The sequence below is a fragment of the Gracilinanus agilis genome, chromosome 3 (assembly GCF_016433145.1).
Source record: "Gracilinanus agilis isolate LMUSP501 chromosome 3, AgileGrace, whole genome shotgun sequence".
Classification (NCBI taxonomy): domain Eukaryota; kingdom Metazoa; phylum Chordata; class Mammalia; order Didelphimorphia; family Didelphidae; genus Gracilinanus; species Gracilinanus agilis.
In genome coordinates this window covers 359,478,423-359,496,890 of record NC_058132.1, presented here as the reverse complement: position 1 = coordinate 359,496,890, position 18,468 = coordinate 359,478,423, and the positions used below count along the sequence as shown (strand labels likewise).

Sequence of the window (18,468 nt, the reverse complement as noted above, 5' to 3'; positions counted from 1 at the left end):
TTTAGAAAAGTTGATAGGGAGTTATGAGGGGGAGAGAGGGGTTAAGAGAAAGTTGAATAAAAAGAGTGAGAGAGACAGAGAAGAAGAGAAAGTAGAGGGAAGAGAGAGAGAAAAGAAAAAGAGAAAAGGCAGAGACAGAGAGGGAGGAGAAAGAGAAAGCAGAGAAAAGAAAAGAGAAAAAAGAAAGAAAGCTGAGAGGAGAAAGAAAAAGGCGAGAAAAGAAAGAAAGTTGAGAGACAGGGAAGGAAGTGAGAGAAAGAGAGACAGACAGACAGACAGACACAGAGAGACAGACAGACAGAAAGACAGACAGAGGCAGAGACAGAGACATAGAAAGAGAGGGAGAGAGAACTCGCTAGTTTACAGTATCTGGGACTCTCTTCACACACACACAAATATTTACTAGCACAATACAAAGCAGGATGGTTGTCTTCAAAAGAAAGAAAAAGAGAATGTTCTGGGCAATTGTTCCATTATCAGTGCTTCTTGTTGATACTTACAATCTCCTTTAAGGGTATCATCCTCACTTTGTAAACTGCTTTTCCCAATCCCCAAACAATTATTTCTGAAAACGGATGCTCAGAAAACATGCAGTATGACTATATATATATCACTTTATAACACTTAAAACACATCCTTAACTTTACTGCTCACAAGAAAAGCAATTTTGAGTGTTTCCGATGAGATGAAGCAGGCCCTGGAATGATCACTAATAAAATATTACTCTAAACTAAAAACAGGGAACCATTACTGATAAGTAACTTTATAAGGGCATGAAGGAGTGAATTTGGCACAATAGGTACCAAAGGCTTTAGTGACATCAATGACTTTTAAAATATTTTCATGGAAGTATTTTATGAATATTTATCCTGAGCACTGCAATGTAAGATGACCAAGTGTCCCATGAAATGATTTTTCTTATTGCCTTTGAAAGCATGATAAAACTAACTTCACCAACTTCTCTATTTGTCAAATAAAACCTATGAACCATCGTTTCATTTAGCTGCAACTTTCTTTTGTTTCCTAGTTTCATTTATGACAAGAATGTTAAGATTGATCTAATCCAGCCCTTCTACCCTTCTAGTACTTTATATATATATATAATATATATATACAAAATCATCTCTTAAACATTAGCTTAATATATATATATATACATATATATATGTATATATATGGGCAGCTGGGTGGCTCAGTGGATTGAGAGCCAGGCCTAGAGACTGGAGGTCCTAGGTTCAAGTCCGGCCTTAGACACTTCCAGCTGTGTGACCTTGGGCAAGTCACTTGACCCCTATCGCCCACCCTTACCACTCCTGGGCTAAGGACGGTCCCTAGCCCGGATGAAAAAGGAGGAGGGTTGGGCGTGGGGCTAGCAACCCCACCCTGTAAAAACTACATCTGCTAAAGAAACTGCAACCTAAAGTAGGGGCATCTGGGCTAGCTCAGTGGATTGGGAGCCAGGCCTAGAGACGAAAGGTCCTAGGTTCAAATCCGGGCTCAGACACTTCCCAGCTGGGTGACCCTGAGCGACCCATTGCCTACTGGTTGTGGCCCTATGCTCCTAGAATGGAGTCCCAGGATAAAAAAAATATATATATACATATATATCTGCTTGTCAGTCATTGAGCCACATTTAGAGAACCAACAGTTAAGCTAATGTTTAAGAGATGGTTTTAAAAACCACTACTTTCCCTTATCTTCTGCCCCCTTTTCTGTCACCATCACTACTGGTGTGAAAGGGGTCACAAAGGATCGTGGGTCATTTGGTATTTTCATTGTTTCATGCAGTCAATGGCCAAAGAATATCTGAATATATTCTGATTCATTGTAATCAAATAGCCAACTGAATCATTGTGAAATGCTTAGCTGATACATAGTAAGTGCTATATAAATGTTTGCTACTAGTATCATTATTACAGATGATGAGCCTTATAGTGAATCCACACTTAGCTAAGTTGGTTCTTGAGAAGATATAATCATGAATTCAAAGATATAACCATACAACAATTGTAGACCTACAGACAGAAAAAGATGGTAGATAACAGACAGATAGTAATAGAGACAGACATATGATAGATATGATAGATGATATAAAAATAGACAGATGATTGATGGATGATAGACATATAGATAAATGATAGATTATAGAAATAGATGAAAGACATATAAAAGATAGATACTAGGTACAAAGATAAATGATAAATAGCTAAATGGTAGAGATCATTTACAGATAGATGACAGATAAAGAAACATGATAGATAGATAGATAGATAGATAGATAGATAGATAGATAAATAGATAAAGAGAAAGAGAGATGGTTAAAGAGAAAGAGAGATGGATAAATAGACAGATAGAAAGAAAACTGGTTAAACACTATGTTCTATGACTGTGCTAAATGTTAGAGATAAAAGTAAATAAGACAGCACCTGTCCTCCAGAAGCTTACATTCTAGTGGTAAAGGGAAGACAATACTTAGAGAATCAAGAGCAGAGAGACACATACTGAGGCATGGAGGTCGAGATGGTCAGAAAGTGGAACAGAAACACAATTCCAAGCAAAAACTAACCTGTCAGAGTCATGGAATCTAAGGGTAGACTCCAGTACTGGTGAGGATGGGGCAGATGTATGGGTAGAGGGATGGAGGAGGATGATGGACTGAAAAGAGGCAGTATGGTGAGAGTCCATATGATGGAGAAGTTGGGTTTTTTCTGTATTCTTCTTTTACATTGAAAGAAAATTAAGCTCCCAAAGTGAATGCCCAGACTTAACCTCATACTGAAGCCATATTGTCTACTGATCTCTCTTTTGTGGTTAGAGAGTTAAGACAGTTAACACTACTTGCCAGCTGGAATAATTCTCCAATACTAAACAATTTAAGTTTTATGTACTATAAATATGTATCCATATTTTAATTAATAATAATGACACTAATCTAAACTAGTCAGTTAAACTGCATCAATTAATTATTTTCAAAAGTTAGTATGAAATTACATAGACTTTATTTTTTCCAATTACAATTATTTTTTAAATCTTTTATATTTTGAGTTAAATCTTTCCCACCCTCTAGCCTCTCCTCCATCCAGTAAGAAGGCAAACAATATCATATCAATTATACATGTGGAGTCAAAATTGCATACCTTAAATACCTTAAATTAGCTGAAGGTACTCTACATGTGATGATCCAAAGACCAACAAATAGACTTGCCAAAATTAAACTTTATCAATTTTGACGTTCTCACCATAAAAGCCACTAACTGGAGGGATGGCTCACATCTTAGAGAAGTAAATAAAAGCATTGGTGGAGTTGGTTTTGTCATGCATCCAAAGGTACCAAGAAATGTCACAAATAAATATGAGTTAAGCCTTTTTAGCATCAATAAAAATAAAACAGCAGCCCTCAGGCACACGTTGGGCACATCCCTGTTTTGCCCTGTCTCGAGACTGCCTCATTCCTCTACAAGCTGCACTGCTGAGCCACCTCCACAGGACTCCCGTGCCACAGAAACCTCTTCCCCAAGGGAAGATCACACACCCATCTCCCTACGGGAAGATTAGAACTGCCCCTTAAGATGGCCGAGGCCAGCCATATCTCTCCCCTCTTCCCCAGGCTGACTGCACAAAATTTTCTCCCCTTGTAACAGCTATTCTCGGCTGCCTTTTCAGTCCCCTGTTATGGGCTGTCATCCTCTATTAGACTGCCAGCTCCTTGAGGACAGGAATTCTTTCTGTCTGTATTTTTATTTCCAGTGCTTAGCATGGTGACTGGTGCCTGCTACATGTTTAATAAAGGCCTTCAAGTGGAGTGAAGAAGCACCTTTATGGAACCAGCCAATAGTCTTTTACCCCTTCTTCTCTGTGGTCGCTCCCCTTGCCACCACAGAAGAGTCTGTGTAGGTCTGTGAACTTACCCATGTCCCTCCACCTCTCCATTCTGGTGGTATTATGGGAAGGGGATTCCATTTCCTACTCCAGTGGCTGATCTTTCTCCGAGGTACCATATAATTCCATACCCCTCACTTCTCTTCAATGGTAAACATACTTTACTTATTCTTCTTGACTTCCTTTCTTCCCCTAAAACTCTGTTTTCCTGTTCCAACTATCATCACCCATCTGACCCTGAATTACAGAATACAAGTGATCTAACAGGGCTGGTTCTATCAGAAAAATTAACAAAATCTGGAAAGACCAAATTTTAGCTAACGATTCTTTACAAAAATGTACTAATATCAATTTAAATATTTCTTCATTTCTAAGTTGGAAACCAAAGCACAGGGGGGAAAAACAAAACATAACTGTGAATTTTTGTTTTTAAAAAGAGACTAAAAATAACTTGTGATCGAGGGCTCTTAAATATTGCTCACACTCAACTATATATAGCACCCACAGAGGTGGATATTTTGGAACCAAAAAGAAAAGGAGATGCTACTATTATCTCTTCTCTGCAACATTCTTAGCATCTTTCATCTTTCTATATTCCCCGTTTGTATAAACTATTCCTTTCAACACCTGAATGAAGTGGGTCAGGATTATTCTTACCAACCTATGGATAGCAAAATAAAAAGGTTATAAATGACTCACTTAAAGGAGTTCGAATCAGTAGCAGACCTGGGAATCAACCAAGATCTTTCTTCTGCCTACCAGCCTAATTTATGGCATACACACAACAGTTAGCCAAAGAATCATTTTCAGATTATTTTAAGTCTTCCCAGGTAGCCTCAGAAGATAACAAGTTAACACAAATTCTCAGTCTCTGTCCCTCTCCCTCTCTGTGTCTTTCTCTCACATACCCAAAATTCATATCAAAATACAAAAGCAAACCTAAGCCTAACTATACATCAAAAAGCTGATGGTGTTATGGATGACTTAGAGGGCTAAGAGCACATAGTTTTCTATGACTAATAGCTCATTCTGGTGTTACTGGCCAACTGAGGAACAGTATGAAGACCTGAAGTTGTCTGAATTATACACATTAGCTGTCTCTCCTTATAGACTCTTAAACAGTGAGTGAACAAATCACTTTCTTTCTAAATAACATAATCAGTTCTAATAAATAGAAATTTTATGGGCTAAAATGAATACTTTTACTTTTTCTACTAAAACCTGTGCAAGTCTGATGATTGCTTTAAAAATGCAAAACAGGAAAGAGTTGATTATTTTTTGCTCTCTTATATGAAAATCACAAAGAAACAGTTTTGTTTATCACACATGCTTGCTGCTCAGTCACATCCTACTCTTCATGACCCCATCTGAAGATTTTCTTGGCAAAGATCCTGAAGTGACTTGCTGCATAACTTTCTCCAGCTCATTTTACACATGAAGAAACTGAGACAAATAGAGTTAAGTGACTTGTCCAGGTTCACGCAGCTCGTAAGTGTTTGAGACTAGATTTAAACTCAAGATGATGAGTCTTCTCAACTCCAGGCCCACTGCTCTATCCAGGGGCCACCAGCTACTTGATTATATATACAGCTAAGAGTAACTATAGCAAAGACTCATAGAACTGGGGAGAATGAAAGGAGATTAAGAAAAAATTTAGTTGGAGGCCTACAAGGCCCCCAAACTCTTCATTTAACAGATAAGGGGACTGAGGCTGGAAGTAGTTAAGTGATTTTCTCAGTTACACAATTAATCAATTGATTTGAACTTAGATTTTCTGCCTGCAGGACCAGCATACAACCTGATGTACCATCTAGGTGCCTAAAATTTTTTTGAAGTCCTCTGCTCTATCAAAGGATTATAGAATTATGCAGGATCTTGGAGGTCATCTAGACCAATCACTTCAATTTTATAAATGAGGAAAAACCAGTGCCTTTGTTTATTATAGCATGATGACCATGAATTAAGAAATCATGAGGGGGCAGCTGGGTAGCTCAGTGGATTGAGAGCCAGGCCTAGAGACAGGAGGTCCTAGGTTCAAATCCGGCCTCAGACTTCCCAGCTGTGTGACCCTGGGCAAGTCACTTGACCTCCATTGCCTACCCTTACCACTCTTCCACCAAGGAACTAATACACAGAAGTTAAGGGTTTAAAAATATATTTAAAAAAAAAAAAGAAATCATGAGAAATGATGAGGACCAAGGCCCTTCTGCAACAGGGATGTCAAGTGTCTGACTCTTCATGCCCCATTTGGGGTTTCCTTGGCACAGATATTGGAGTGGTTTGTCATTTCCTTCTGAAGCTCATTTTACAGATGAGGAAACTGAGGGAAAGAGGGCTATAGGTACTTAACGAGGGTCATGCAGATAGTAAATATCTGAGGCTAAATTTGAACCCAGGTTCTCCCAACTTCAGGCCTAGCACATTATACATCATGCTAGCTGTCTCTGATCTTTTTTTAAATTAAATTTCAACTCAGAAAGATGAGTCTTCTAGACTCATGGTTTGCTGCTCTATCCATTGCACCACATAGCTTCCAGAAATGGGGGTCACTAATCAATAGGTAAGGAATATTGACTTAGTTTTAAAATGTAATATGATCTATTTTCTTATCTTTTTATTTATTTTGTTAAATATTTCCAAATTATATTTTAATCTGGTTCAGTCCCAACTTGGGAGTGCTGTGTTCTATAACATCCCAGATAAATGACAAACAAACCCTAAACTTGAGACTTTCAGTGATAAGAAATCCTTATTTGTGAGATAACTTGTTTTATTTTTGAACATCTCTAATTGTTAGAAAGTAATTTTTAATTTTTTTAATTTTTTAATGTTTTTTAAATTTAGTCTGCAAATTTTACCCAGTGGTACTAGTTCTGCCTTTTGAGTTTAGACAGCATAACTTTGATCCCCCTTTTACATGATAGTCCTTCAAAAAATGAAAGCAATTATAATGTGATTTTGTCTTTTTTTTCCTTAGGTAAGCATTCCTAGACTTCTTTTAATTCTTCCACTAGGTTTCTAGACTCCTCATCACCTTGGTTCCTGTCCCCTCCTCTGTGTGTGTTCCGATATGTCAACATCCTACATAAAATGTAGTCTCCTAAACCAGATATCTGAAATGGGATCTTACCAATTGGTCTGAATATTCTATTTTTATAAATGCAATATAAAGTTAATTTCCAATAAAGTCCTTAGAATTTCTTTCACATAAATTTCTATAAACATGGATCTCCCTCATCCTGTCCTTGGGAGGCTAATGGGTATGATGGAGAGACTGGTATGAGAAGATGTGTGCATGTGGCAGGCTGTCTAGCACACAGAAGTGAGTACAGAATGTAGTCCCCAGTAGTAAGAGTAGACAATAGTAAAATCAAATCCATGTTCTGGCCAGAATCACTCCTCACATGAGGCCCCCAAAACTGCTCCTTTCCAACTATTCCTACTGTACTTTATAGAAACTGTATGTTTTTCCAAGAAATTACTGATGTAGGGATTCTGTGAGAAGCTTGGTTAGATGGTTATATATTTACCTGTGATTTATTATTCCTATAGAAAACTCTTGTCTAAGCTTCAATGAGGTAAACTAAGTCATTGTACTAAGATTGTAAATCATTTCTAACCAGTGTCCATGTAAAAAGCTTACCTAATCCCTTAGCTCATGTCACTTTCTCTGTAAAATACTAGCTGTGATCAATAAACCTTGCCTCTGATTGCTCCAGCTTTATCGGCCCTCCTGACATGTGTCATCCTTCTCCCCACGTCTTATTCTCCTCACTCCTTCAAACCCCTGAATGTTTATCAGTATCACCTGATCAGCAAGAGGTCTTGAGTCTATCTGTGACCCTCCTGATCCAAACTTCATTTGTCCATAACCAACAAATAATTTGTCAAGCTGGTCTCTACAAATGGTGCTCAACATGTGATGATTCTCAGATTGGCATCATCCACAGGTGACAGGTAAAAGGAACTCTCCCCTTTCTGTTTGGCAAGAAGCATTTAGGGGAAGGGAGGGCATCTCATAGTCAGGAGTAAAAAATCTAGCTTGAAAGAGCAAGCCAGTGTGTGTCTGTATATGTACGTTTGGAAAGAGAGAATTGTTTTACAAGTAAATTCTTTTGCCCAGTTTTTTTCCCCTTTGGAAAGATTCCATTTAGTAATAAACACAGACCATTTAAAAAGTCCTAACAATTTTCAACAACCAACAAGCCTTGCACTTAGTTAAATCAAGCTCTTTCTAAAGTTCAGGTACATAGCATAGATATTTCTCTCCCCATTCCCCTTTTGATCTTACCAACAGTATATACTTCCACTGCAGTAATTGATCAAACAAACAATTTCTCCAGCAATGTGGCAAGCAAGGAAATTATTCAGGCAAGTATTTGAGCAACTTCATAGTAATAAGCAGGTACCTATAGTCTTCTTAGACAATTCTCCATGAATTTATCATTCTTTTCTTGCGCCATGTTGGGCGCCATTTGTCAGGCAATACTGACAAATATCAGGGGCTCTGAATGGGTGAAAAGAATGAGATGTGGTGAAAAGGATGATGTGTCAGGAAGGCTGCTGAAACTGGTAGCAATCAGAGATGAGGTTTATTGATCATAGGTAGTATTTTATAGAGAAAGTGATGTGGGCTAAGGGATTAGGTAATCTTTTTACATGGACAATGGTTAGTAATGATTTACTGTCTTAGTAAAATGACTTAGTTTACTTCACTGAGGCTTAGACAAAGTTTTCTATAGGATAATAAATCACAGGTAAATATGTAACTATCTATCCAAGCTTCTCACAGAATTCCTGCATCAGTAATTTCTTGGAAGAACATACAGTTTCTACAAAGTATAGCAGAGAGGGGTGGAAAGGAGGAATTTGGGGGCCTCGTATAAGGAGTGATTCTGGCCAGAACATGGCTTTGATTTTACTGGGGTCCACTCTCACTAGTGGGGGCTACAATAGAAGACCTGAGTTTGAATGCTGCTTCAGACACTTATTAGTTATAATGCTAGACAAAGCATTTCCCTTGAGTCTGTTTCCTTATCTATAAAACGAGGGTACTAACAATAACAACAGGGGGTCATCGTGAAGATTAAACAATATTGTTGAGAGTCCAAATGTAGTGTTCATAAAGGACATAACTTAAAATCACATATAAAAAGGTTTACAGAAGCTCAGAAATCTACCCAATGATACTGTGAGACCCTAGTTCAAGAATCCCTTGTGTAGAACTTTCTTTTCTTTTAATGTATATAATAAATTCAACATGTAACTTTTCAAAATTGTCTAGTTTTTCTTGATTTATTCTGGCCTTTCTTCTGTTCTCTCTTTTTATTGGTGGAAAGGAAAGCTTATTCCCAACTCTTCCTATCTACTTCCCATAATTCTCAAAAATTTGGGGGTGGGGGAAAAAGAAACAAATATGCAGCCAAGTAATACAAAGTTCCCTAGTAGATTTTTCCAAAATTGTTGGTCTAAGAGGGATTAGTACAATCCTTCATTGCTGATGACTAAGCTTTTCAAGTTATCTCTTGCAGTCAACAACCAATGCTGTTAGCACATGGGAGGAGGTGGGATGAAAGGAGGAAGAGAGTGGTATGCTAAAATAATACTGAAGAGAGCAATCAAAACTACCAAAACAAGGGCTCAGAAGAGAAAATTTCATAGAGGGAAATAAATACCAGCATAGAGAGATTTTGTGAATGGGGAAAGAAATGAACTTTAATGTATTCTACCATGGAAGGAGAAACAAAACCAGGCAAAAAATATCAAGAATATTGGATATGACCAGGGTTCAAATCTCACTACCTGTTACACTTGGGCTAAGTTACCACCTCAGTTTCTTTATCTGTCAAATGGTGGGGTTGGACTAGATGATTTCTCAAATTCCTTCTAGCTCTAAACCTGTGAAGGTGTCAGTCTGTACTACAGATATCAAATTATCAGTCTTAACACAATGCCTTATGTGAATTGCTGGACAAAAATATATAAATTGGCCAAGTCTAAATCCTGGTTGACTTCCTCTTGGCAAACAAGGTCCACATTATCATCATCTCCAACTCCTGCCAATATATATTTAAGAATATCACTTTGACAGATAAATAAAAAATGTATTGGAACACTAACAACTATCATTTGATAAACGTAATTTAGGTGAACAAAATTTAATTTTGTACAATTCCTCACAGAAAGGAGAGATAAATTCTCATTTTTCTCCAACTGGCTTAAGCCATTTTTAACCCAAGCTCACTAACAGAGATAATTAAATTTGAAAAGATCAAATTTATTGATTGAGCTAGGGTCCCTTAGATACTTGATGGAAGAATGAAACTGTTGAAAAGGAAACATCACTTTGGTATTTATTAATGCATGGATAGACAAATTTATAGGGAAAGTCTCAGGCTGGGTAGAGTTCATTTTTAAAAATATGATCTAAAGTGCAGTCCGGAATCAAGGGATTTTGAGAAATCCACTGGTGTGCAAGCAATGTGTTGGCTACAGAAATCTATAATTTTTAATATTAATATCTGTATGGGAGATCAAAATGCCCCAGGATACCAACTCTCTTTTGAAAAGACTTTTTTTCCTATGAGAAAGTAGGCAATATGAAAAAAAAAAAACTAGACACATTAAACATTCAAAGTTGCTATACTAACAATTTTTGGATTTATATGTACGGTTGACCTGATCAAACTTTATGATATGTAATTTAAATCATGATTAAACTCTATATCAAAAGCTATACAAACCATAAGTATATATTTATGTTTATAGATAGAAATGCATGTCTCTAGATTGATAAGAGGACATATCAGTATTTCTAAATAGTATGCCAGTATTTCTAAATATCTTTGATACTTTCCATGAGAATACTCCTTCCAGTGATCCAAATCACAACCTTCAGCCCCCCTCCCCACCTCTAGCAGATAGTTTTATGAACTGTCAGTGAAAAAGATATTCATCCAACTACTTGGCTGACCTTAATGTCATTCCAAAACATACTATGCTATTCCTAAGTAACTTCCATATAGTAACTTTTTGGTCCATATTTGAAACCTTTCCAAATTGGTAAGACTTGCCATAGTTTAGAATCTTTTGGCAAAGTCTTCACATCCCTAGACTTTGCTGACAATCTATGAAGATGAATCAAAGTAGGAATTTAGTATATTTGTAAATGTGTACATATCTGAGTAATGTATTGCCACTTTTGTATGTGTGACACTTGGTTGTGAAAAGGAGCAAAAATGGGCCTTTTATGTAAGAAAAAAATTTTAAAATCCACATGAAAAGAAAAATAACTCTCAAATAAAATGTCAGAGATAGACAGAGGGACAAAATAGAGGACCTATTGGAGGATAAGAAATGCCTGTGGTGGCAGGCACTATATTCCTTAGTCATTTGCATATGATTAATTAGACTAGAGTTTGAGAAGCTAAAACTCACAAAAGAGTAAATTAAGTAACTATTTAGAGGCTATAAAATGACTAAATAAGGACTGATGGCTTCACAACTAGCAGAAAGTTGGATTTTATCAGTTTGAAATAAGTTTTGAGGCTCTGATTTGAGACACTGAGGGGGCTGAAGAAGAGAAGAACCAAATGGAAAGAAGTAAATTGGGAAGACAAGAGGAGGCAGGAGCTATTACAGGAAAGTCAGTTTATGGAAAGGTTTCAGTTGTTGTACTGGAAGATGCCAATTAGCTCCAGAAAGTTTCAAGCTCATCAAATTCTGATTTTTTGCTCTTCAGCACACTATAGAGCCAAAGAAGGGTGAAACATTTCAAAGGTACTAACTGCTCTTGATTTCTGGTTTGAAAAGGAGAAAGATAAGAAAAAAGACAAGTTCTATATTTGTTTTGTTGTTAAAAGAAGCTGAATGGCCATCACAACATCTTACTGAATGAAGAGCTGGTTGGGTTTATCCACATTACCCAGTCAATCCAAGGAGCTTTCCAATTCTCTACTTTGGGTGACTTGCTTATCATTATGGCAGTGTAACACCACCTTAGTACTCTTTTAAGAAGGACTGTGAGTTAAAATATATTTTTGCTTCTTTATCAGTTTCAGAATATAAAAGGAGCAGACTTGCCTTACAGGGGAGAAGTAAGGAAAAAAAGGGGTGAAGTTAGAAGACAGGCAATTTTGTGAGATATAGATTCTTCATGAAAAGACCAAGAGTATAAACGTCTACAGTCCAGAGGTTCAAGTAGCCCTAAGTCTATGGATTGTTCTATGTCTTCATACTAGATTTCTATATTCTCACCTGGAAACTGTGAGCATCAGTGGGAAACTATGACTTGATTTATATGTGGATTGGAATTTATTCATAGTTCCTGCATATGATTTATGCTAAATAGCTGTGATGGACTGATTATACATGCTTTCGCCTTGTTGTTAAGGAATTATTTTCTATTTAAGGGTTAATGGTGGGGGAAGCTAGGTGGCTCAGTGGATTGGGAGCTTAGAGAAGAAGGTCCTGGGTTCAAATGTGACGTCAGACACTTCATAGCTGTGTGATCCTAGGCAAGTCACTTAAATCCACATTGCCTAGCACTTATAGTTCATCTGCCTTGGAAACAATACACAGTACTGATTCCAAGATGGAAGGTAAGGGTTTCAAAAACAATAGTTAATGTTGTCATCATTGTGAAGAGATGGGAGAGGGAAGCCAGGAGCAGTGTTGAATAGGGGAAACATATACCTCCAAAACAGGATTTTAAGAGAATCTGAATTGTGGTTAAATGGGGGTGGTCTTTCTCTGAGAACTCAGGCCTGCTAGTATGACTATAGGTTAAGTTGGGGTAAATGAGCCAGCCTAGACATGGAGAAGGTAGACATGCCCTCTGCAATAAACAACATTTTCAGGGTTATAGAGCAAACATCCCACACCAAGTAGGCCTTGATCTCATTACTAGAAGAATTTTCCTCCCAGAAAATTCTACCCCTTACCTCCCCCTCCAAAGGAAAAAAGTAGTTACAAATAATTATTGATCTAAAATGCAACTTATAAACAAGATATATAAAAGAATTATAGTTTTTCAAATAAATTTTCATATAACAACCAAAGTGCCTAAAAAGCACTGAAGTGAATAAGCAAATTTTCACTTTTGTTGACTCTTTTATTTAATGGGTACCCAGAATAGTGCCACCATTGAACCACCATCACTGCCAAATGTTTGTTACACATGATTACATTTCAGCAATCCTCCCTGCCAATTCAATTTGAATTTTGTTTACATTATAAAGGTCCCTGCTATCAAAATCAATTTCCTTACCTTGACAAAAATGTTATTTTTTTGGCTTTCTTGTCCATTGGTTTGAAAATGAAAAATCTCTATGAAGATAATTTGAAGGTAATGCAGTTACCTGGGTCTGTAGAGGCAGTAAGACAGGTGCTTCGTCTGAACTCTTTTGGTCTGGATGAATATCCTCATCCGAGGGTCAAAATACAACACAGATGTGTAGGCTCTAAATGACCATCGTTCTGGGAGACTGGAACATAAAATATAGAAGACCATAATGTGGAGGGAGTAATTCAAACATCACTTAAAGAAGAGAGAAAGATCTGATGTGTAATAAAGGAATATGCTGCCTGAGTTTCCAGAGAAACACAAAGCTTCAGGGCAGTAAAGAGGCATTTGGCTAATAGGACATCAAACTTTGTTAGCGGTCCTCTAAACATCCAACATGGCACAGATGATAAACGGCGCATTCACATTTGAACTAATGTTGAACTTCTGAGGTGGACCATCATCTGATTCTGGGTAGGAAACTTCTAGCAAGAATTACTGACTCAAACAACAAATGACAAATCTGGGCTATGCTTAAGTTAAAGCAACTTGATAATGTCTTTTTTAGGGAGAAATATAAAATGTTCATCCTGTCTGTTTTGTTTTTTTTTTAAATTAAGAACAAGGAACACAGAAACTTATTCAACAAATGGCACAAATACTGAAGCTATGCATGAGTATATTCAGTGAAAGGCAGTGTGGTCTGGAGGATAGAAAGTGGGCCTCAAAACTAGGAAGAACTCAGCTCGAGGCCTGCCTCTGCTAGATGTGTTACTGTTGTTCAGTTGTTTCAGGTCTGTCTGACTCTTCATGACCCCAGTTGGGGTTTCCTCAGCAAGGATACTAGAGTGCTTTGCCATTTCCTTCTTCAGCTCATTTTACATGTGAGGAAACTGAGGCAAACAGGGTAAAGTCACTTGCCCAGGTTCCTAGCTAGAAAGTGTCTGAGACTGGATTTGAAAACCAGGTTAGACAAGAGGAGGTTAAATGATTTGTCCAGGGCCTCACAACCTATGTGTGTCAGTGATAAGAGTCAAACATAGGTTTTCCTGGTTCCAGAGATGGCTCACTGGATTATATCTCACTATATGTTAGTCTAGCTTGTTTTCCTGCTCTGAATGGCAATGATCCCCATCTGGTTTGGAAGGATGCCTTAAATATAATCATGTGATGCTACACTAAACATATATTTCTTGGTTCCTTTAAAAATAAGAAAAGTAAGCTTGTATCTGTTTTTTGCTCCGAATGTTGTGATCTATTACTCCAATTCCCTTTCCTTCCCTCCCTCCTCTCTTTCTTTCATCCCCTCTTCCCTCCATCTCTTTCTCTTTTTCTTTCTTTTTTCTTTCTTTCCCTTCCCCTGCTCCTTTTCCTTCTTTCTCCTCCTCCCTCTTTCCTTCCTCTCCCTCTCTCTCTTCCTTCCTCCTTTCCTCTTCCTTCCCTCTCTTCCCCTCTTACTTTCTCCTCTTCCCCACTTCCTTCTTTCCCCTCTCTCCCCTCTTCTTTCCATCTCTCTCCCTTCCTTTCTTTCCTTTGCACCTACCACAGGACCCAGCACATAACTATTGCTTTAATAATTGCTGACTGATAAAACTGACCTACATGGAGTTGAATACAACCAAAGTTAAAATTATCAGAATAAAAAAGGAGCTAATTAAAATTTCATAACTAGTTCCATTTCTGAACTATGAAGATGCTAACCAGATTTTCATCTCAGTTTAAAATATATCTAAGTGAAATGTCAACACAAGGAGGTAGTTTAAGAAAAAAGTTATAAGCTACTTAAAGTAATGAAGGTGGTTCTGCTAGCCATAACTATGGCATTGCTAGGAAACACTATGCTAATAATCATGCAAAGCTGTGATTCTCATTGTGTTCCTAAGACAGCTCAGCTAAGGCTTACAGTAGAGACACTGTGTCCTGCTTCAGAATTGCCAATTTAGGCACACACTGGCAAAAATGAAACTTATTTCCAAATATTATGGAGCAAACGATTTCATATTACTGTTTGCCATTATTCTAAAGCCTGTCTATACCTTTAAAGGGGCTATTCTGGTTATCTGATATTTTGGTTATCCTGAGGCACAGCAGATTCTGAGAAAAATGTAGCCTACCCCATGGAATGCAACAGTGGATTTCACAGGGACTTCCTTGCTTCCTTCCTTCCCTCCTTCTTTCTTCCTTTCTTCCCTCCCTCACTTTCTTTCTTCCTTTTTCTTCTTTCACTCCCTTCTTTCTCTGTATCTGTTTCTCTTTTTTCTTACTACAAAAATACATTTTCTCTCCCTCCCACATATACTCCTACTAGAATAAAACTAAGAAAAACAAAAACCCCATAACAGAGTAAAGCAAAACACCATCTCTAAAAAATGTCTCATTCTGCTCTCTGCATCCACCCCCTCTCCTCCCGGTTCCTTTTTCCATAAAGCTATACCCTGGTAACCCATAATAAAACCCAATGAAAAGAACAGAGATGTTTAAGAATGCAGCCATGAAACTTCATGGCTGATTTACAGAAACCCTAACCAGTTATTTGTTCTTGAGTTTCAAACACAGATTCAGGGAAAGGCATGCAGGAGAACCAGCAAAGTTCCCAGAAAGGGAATGGTTGGTACTTCTTCAAACTCCATTCTTTCTTCACTTCACAGGAGATAGGAAAGCTCTCTAGTAACTTAAAAGGAATAAAAACCACTCCTAGTACATGTAGTAGGAGCCAGTATTCTGTCCTTATATCCTTGGGGAAGGTAGCTGGACTTCAGAATCTATAAGCTAGTGTGTCCCAAGACAGTTTGGGAATTTATAAGTCCTTTAGGAGATTCAGGCAACTCATTTCAACATTCATTAAGTGTGTACCATGTGCTACTACTTGCAAGCACTTATTCTGAGTCTGTGGGAAAGAGAGATGGTTGAAATTGGTCCTGTGGGGAAAGAGGCGCAGCTGGATAGTTCAATGAATGGAGAGCCAGGCCTAGAGATGAGAGGTCCTGGGTTCAAATCTGACCTCAGATACTACCTAGCTGTGTGTGTGACCCTGAGCAGGTCACTTAACCCCCACTGCCCAGCCCTTACTGCTCTTTTGCCTTGGAACCAATACAGTATTGATTCTAAGATGGAAGGTAGGGGTTAAAAAATGGTCCTCTGCTCTCAAGACAGATATGTGATATGGTGGAGAGTGAACTGAATCTGAAGTCAGAAAGACTTGAATTCAAATCCAATCTCAAATAATAGCTAAGTGACCCCTGGGCAAGAGGTCTTTTATTTGGAAAATGGAGAAAATAGTAGCTAACTCCCAGGGTTATTGCAAGGATGAAATGTGCTATGTTAAAAACTACCCATCATCATATCATAAGTCATGTCCAACTTTTCATGACCCCTTTTAGGGTTTTATTGGCAAAGATTCTGAAGTGGTTTTTTTCATTTCCTTCTCTGGCTCATTTTATAGATGAGAAAACTGAGGCAAGCAAGGTTAAGTGACTTGTCTAAGGTCACACTGCTACTAAATGTCTATGTTCACATTTGAACTCAGGGAAAAGAGTCTTCCTGACTTCAGACCCAGCATTCTATCCATTGGGCAACTTAGCTGTCCCTATTAGTAGAGGATACTATTATTTCAAGGACTATCAAAATCAGTAATCAATGCTACCACATCAGGATCAATTCAATGTCAGTTCAATGTCCAGATGACCAATAATGAAAAACAAGTAAGTGTTAAGAGTGAAGAAAACATCAGCTGAAGCAAGGTCTAAGTCCATTGCTCAAAACTGTGTATTAGACATGGACATATAAATTATAAAGTGATAATTCCAAACCCCAGATGTAGAGTACTAGACTTCAAGTCAGGAACTGGGTTCAAATCTTGCCTCCAACACTTAGTAATTATGTAAATTTAAGCAAGTCACTGGACCTTGGACAAACTTCCCAGAACTTATCTACTAAGTTGTAATCTTCATTGATGCAAGAGTGCTCAAACCTGAATTCCTTGACCACAGCACAGAGCTCTCAATTACTGATCTAATTCCATGACCTTTGGCCACACCAACCTATGAAGCATTGACACCTGGTAGGATTGCAACAGGCACTGGTGGATTGAGTGAACACAAAGGGCTGAAGTCATAGTGATTGCCAACATAAATAACTTTGTGGGACTGGAATTCCAAATGCCATTTGCAAAGACAATTAATTTACAACTGTCTATATATTTTAAGCTAACAAGGTACTTGAAATATTTTACATACTTAACCTTGGTTTGCCTCAATTTTCTCATCTATAAAATGGGGAAAACAATGGTACCCTCCTCTTATTATTATTGAGGATAAAATGAGATAATATGGGTAAAGGACTTTGCAAAGGATAAAGTGCTATTTAAATATAGGTTATTACTATTGTTGTTGTATAAAAATAATTTTTAAAAACCTGAGCTCTAACTATAGCCTAAAATTCCAAGATGACTATAATCAGGCCATATAACAATTCAATCAAAGTATGTTTTATTTCACTAAATCTTTACCAAGACAAATGAATTACAGTATTAATAACCACATGGCAAGGGGATCTCTTTCACTGAAAAATCTAATGAAGTTATTAACATCATAAAGAAGAGATTTACAAAATAAAGTGGTAGAGTGAGTATAGCATTTGGTTTTGTAGTTAACACCTGAGTTTGAATCAGACTTCAGATCCTTATATAATTAACAAGCCATTTAAACCTCTCCAATCCTCACATTTTATCATTCATAGGGATAATAGAGCAGTTACCTCTCAGATATGTTGTGAGGGTACAATCAGATAATTTAAAGTTCTTTGTAAACATCAAACTCTAAAAAAAGTTGGGTTTTGATAGTTATTATTTTTATTATTAGCAAAGTCTTTAAAATGGCTACCTGCTTTAATGTTGCTGAGAGAGTCTTAGTCCAGAGCACAAAAACTAAGGGGCTTCCTAATACAAAGACTATTCTCCAAAGGCTAAGTTCCATCTGAAATAAGCTTGAAAGTCCAATTTTATGAAACTAGAATGACATGTTCCCATGTAGACAAAGAAACTCTTTTCAGAAGCAGCAGGAACATACCACCTATAACAGGGACTGTAAATTACACAATTCTGAGGCTTAAAACTTGTTAGAAGAATATATGGAATTGATCCGAAAAAAGAAAATTATATTTGATAGAGGGGTAGACTATAAGACTATAAAAAAGGGGAGAATGGGAGAGGGAAAGAAAGGAAGGAAGGAAGGAGGGAGGGAAGGAAGAGAAAGAAAGAAAGAAAGAAAGAAAGAAAGAAAGAAAGAAAGAAAGAAAGAAAGAAAGAA

At 37.4% G+C, this 18,468-nt stretch overlaps 1 protein-coding gene across 1 annotated transcript in view; it reads right to left on the bottom strand.

The window, feature by feature from the left end:
• The window catches only part of MORC1 (MORC family CW-type zinc finger 1), a 196,677-nt gene that overhangs the window by 123,013 nt on the left and 55,196 nt on the right, over positions 1 to 18,468 (bottom strand). Inside the window, exon 8 of the mRNA XM_044669190.1 lies at positions 13,239 to 13,364. Coding sequence (XP_044525125.1) covers positions 13,239 to 13,364 — 126 coding nt within the window. The remainder of the gene's footprint in view (positions 1 to 13,238; positions 13,365 to 18,468) is intronic.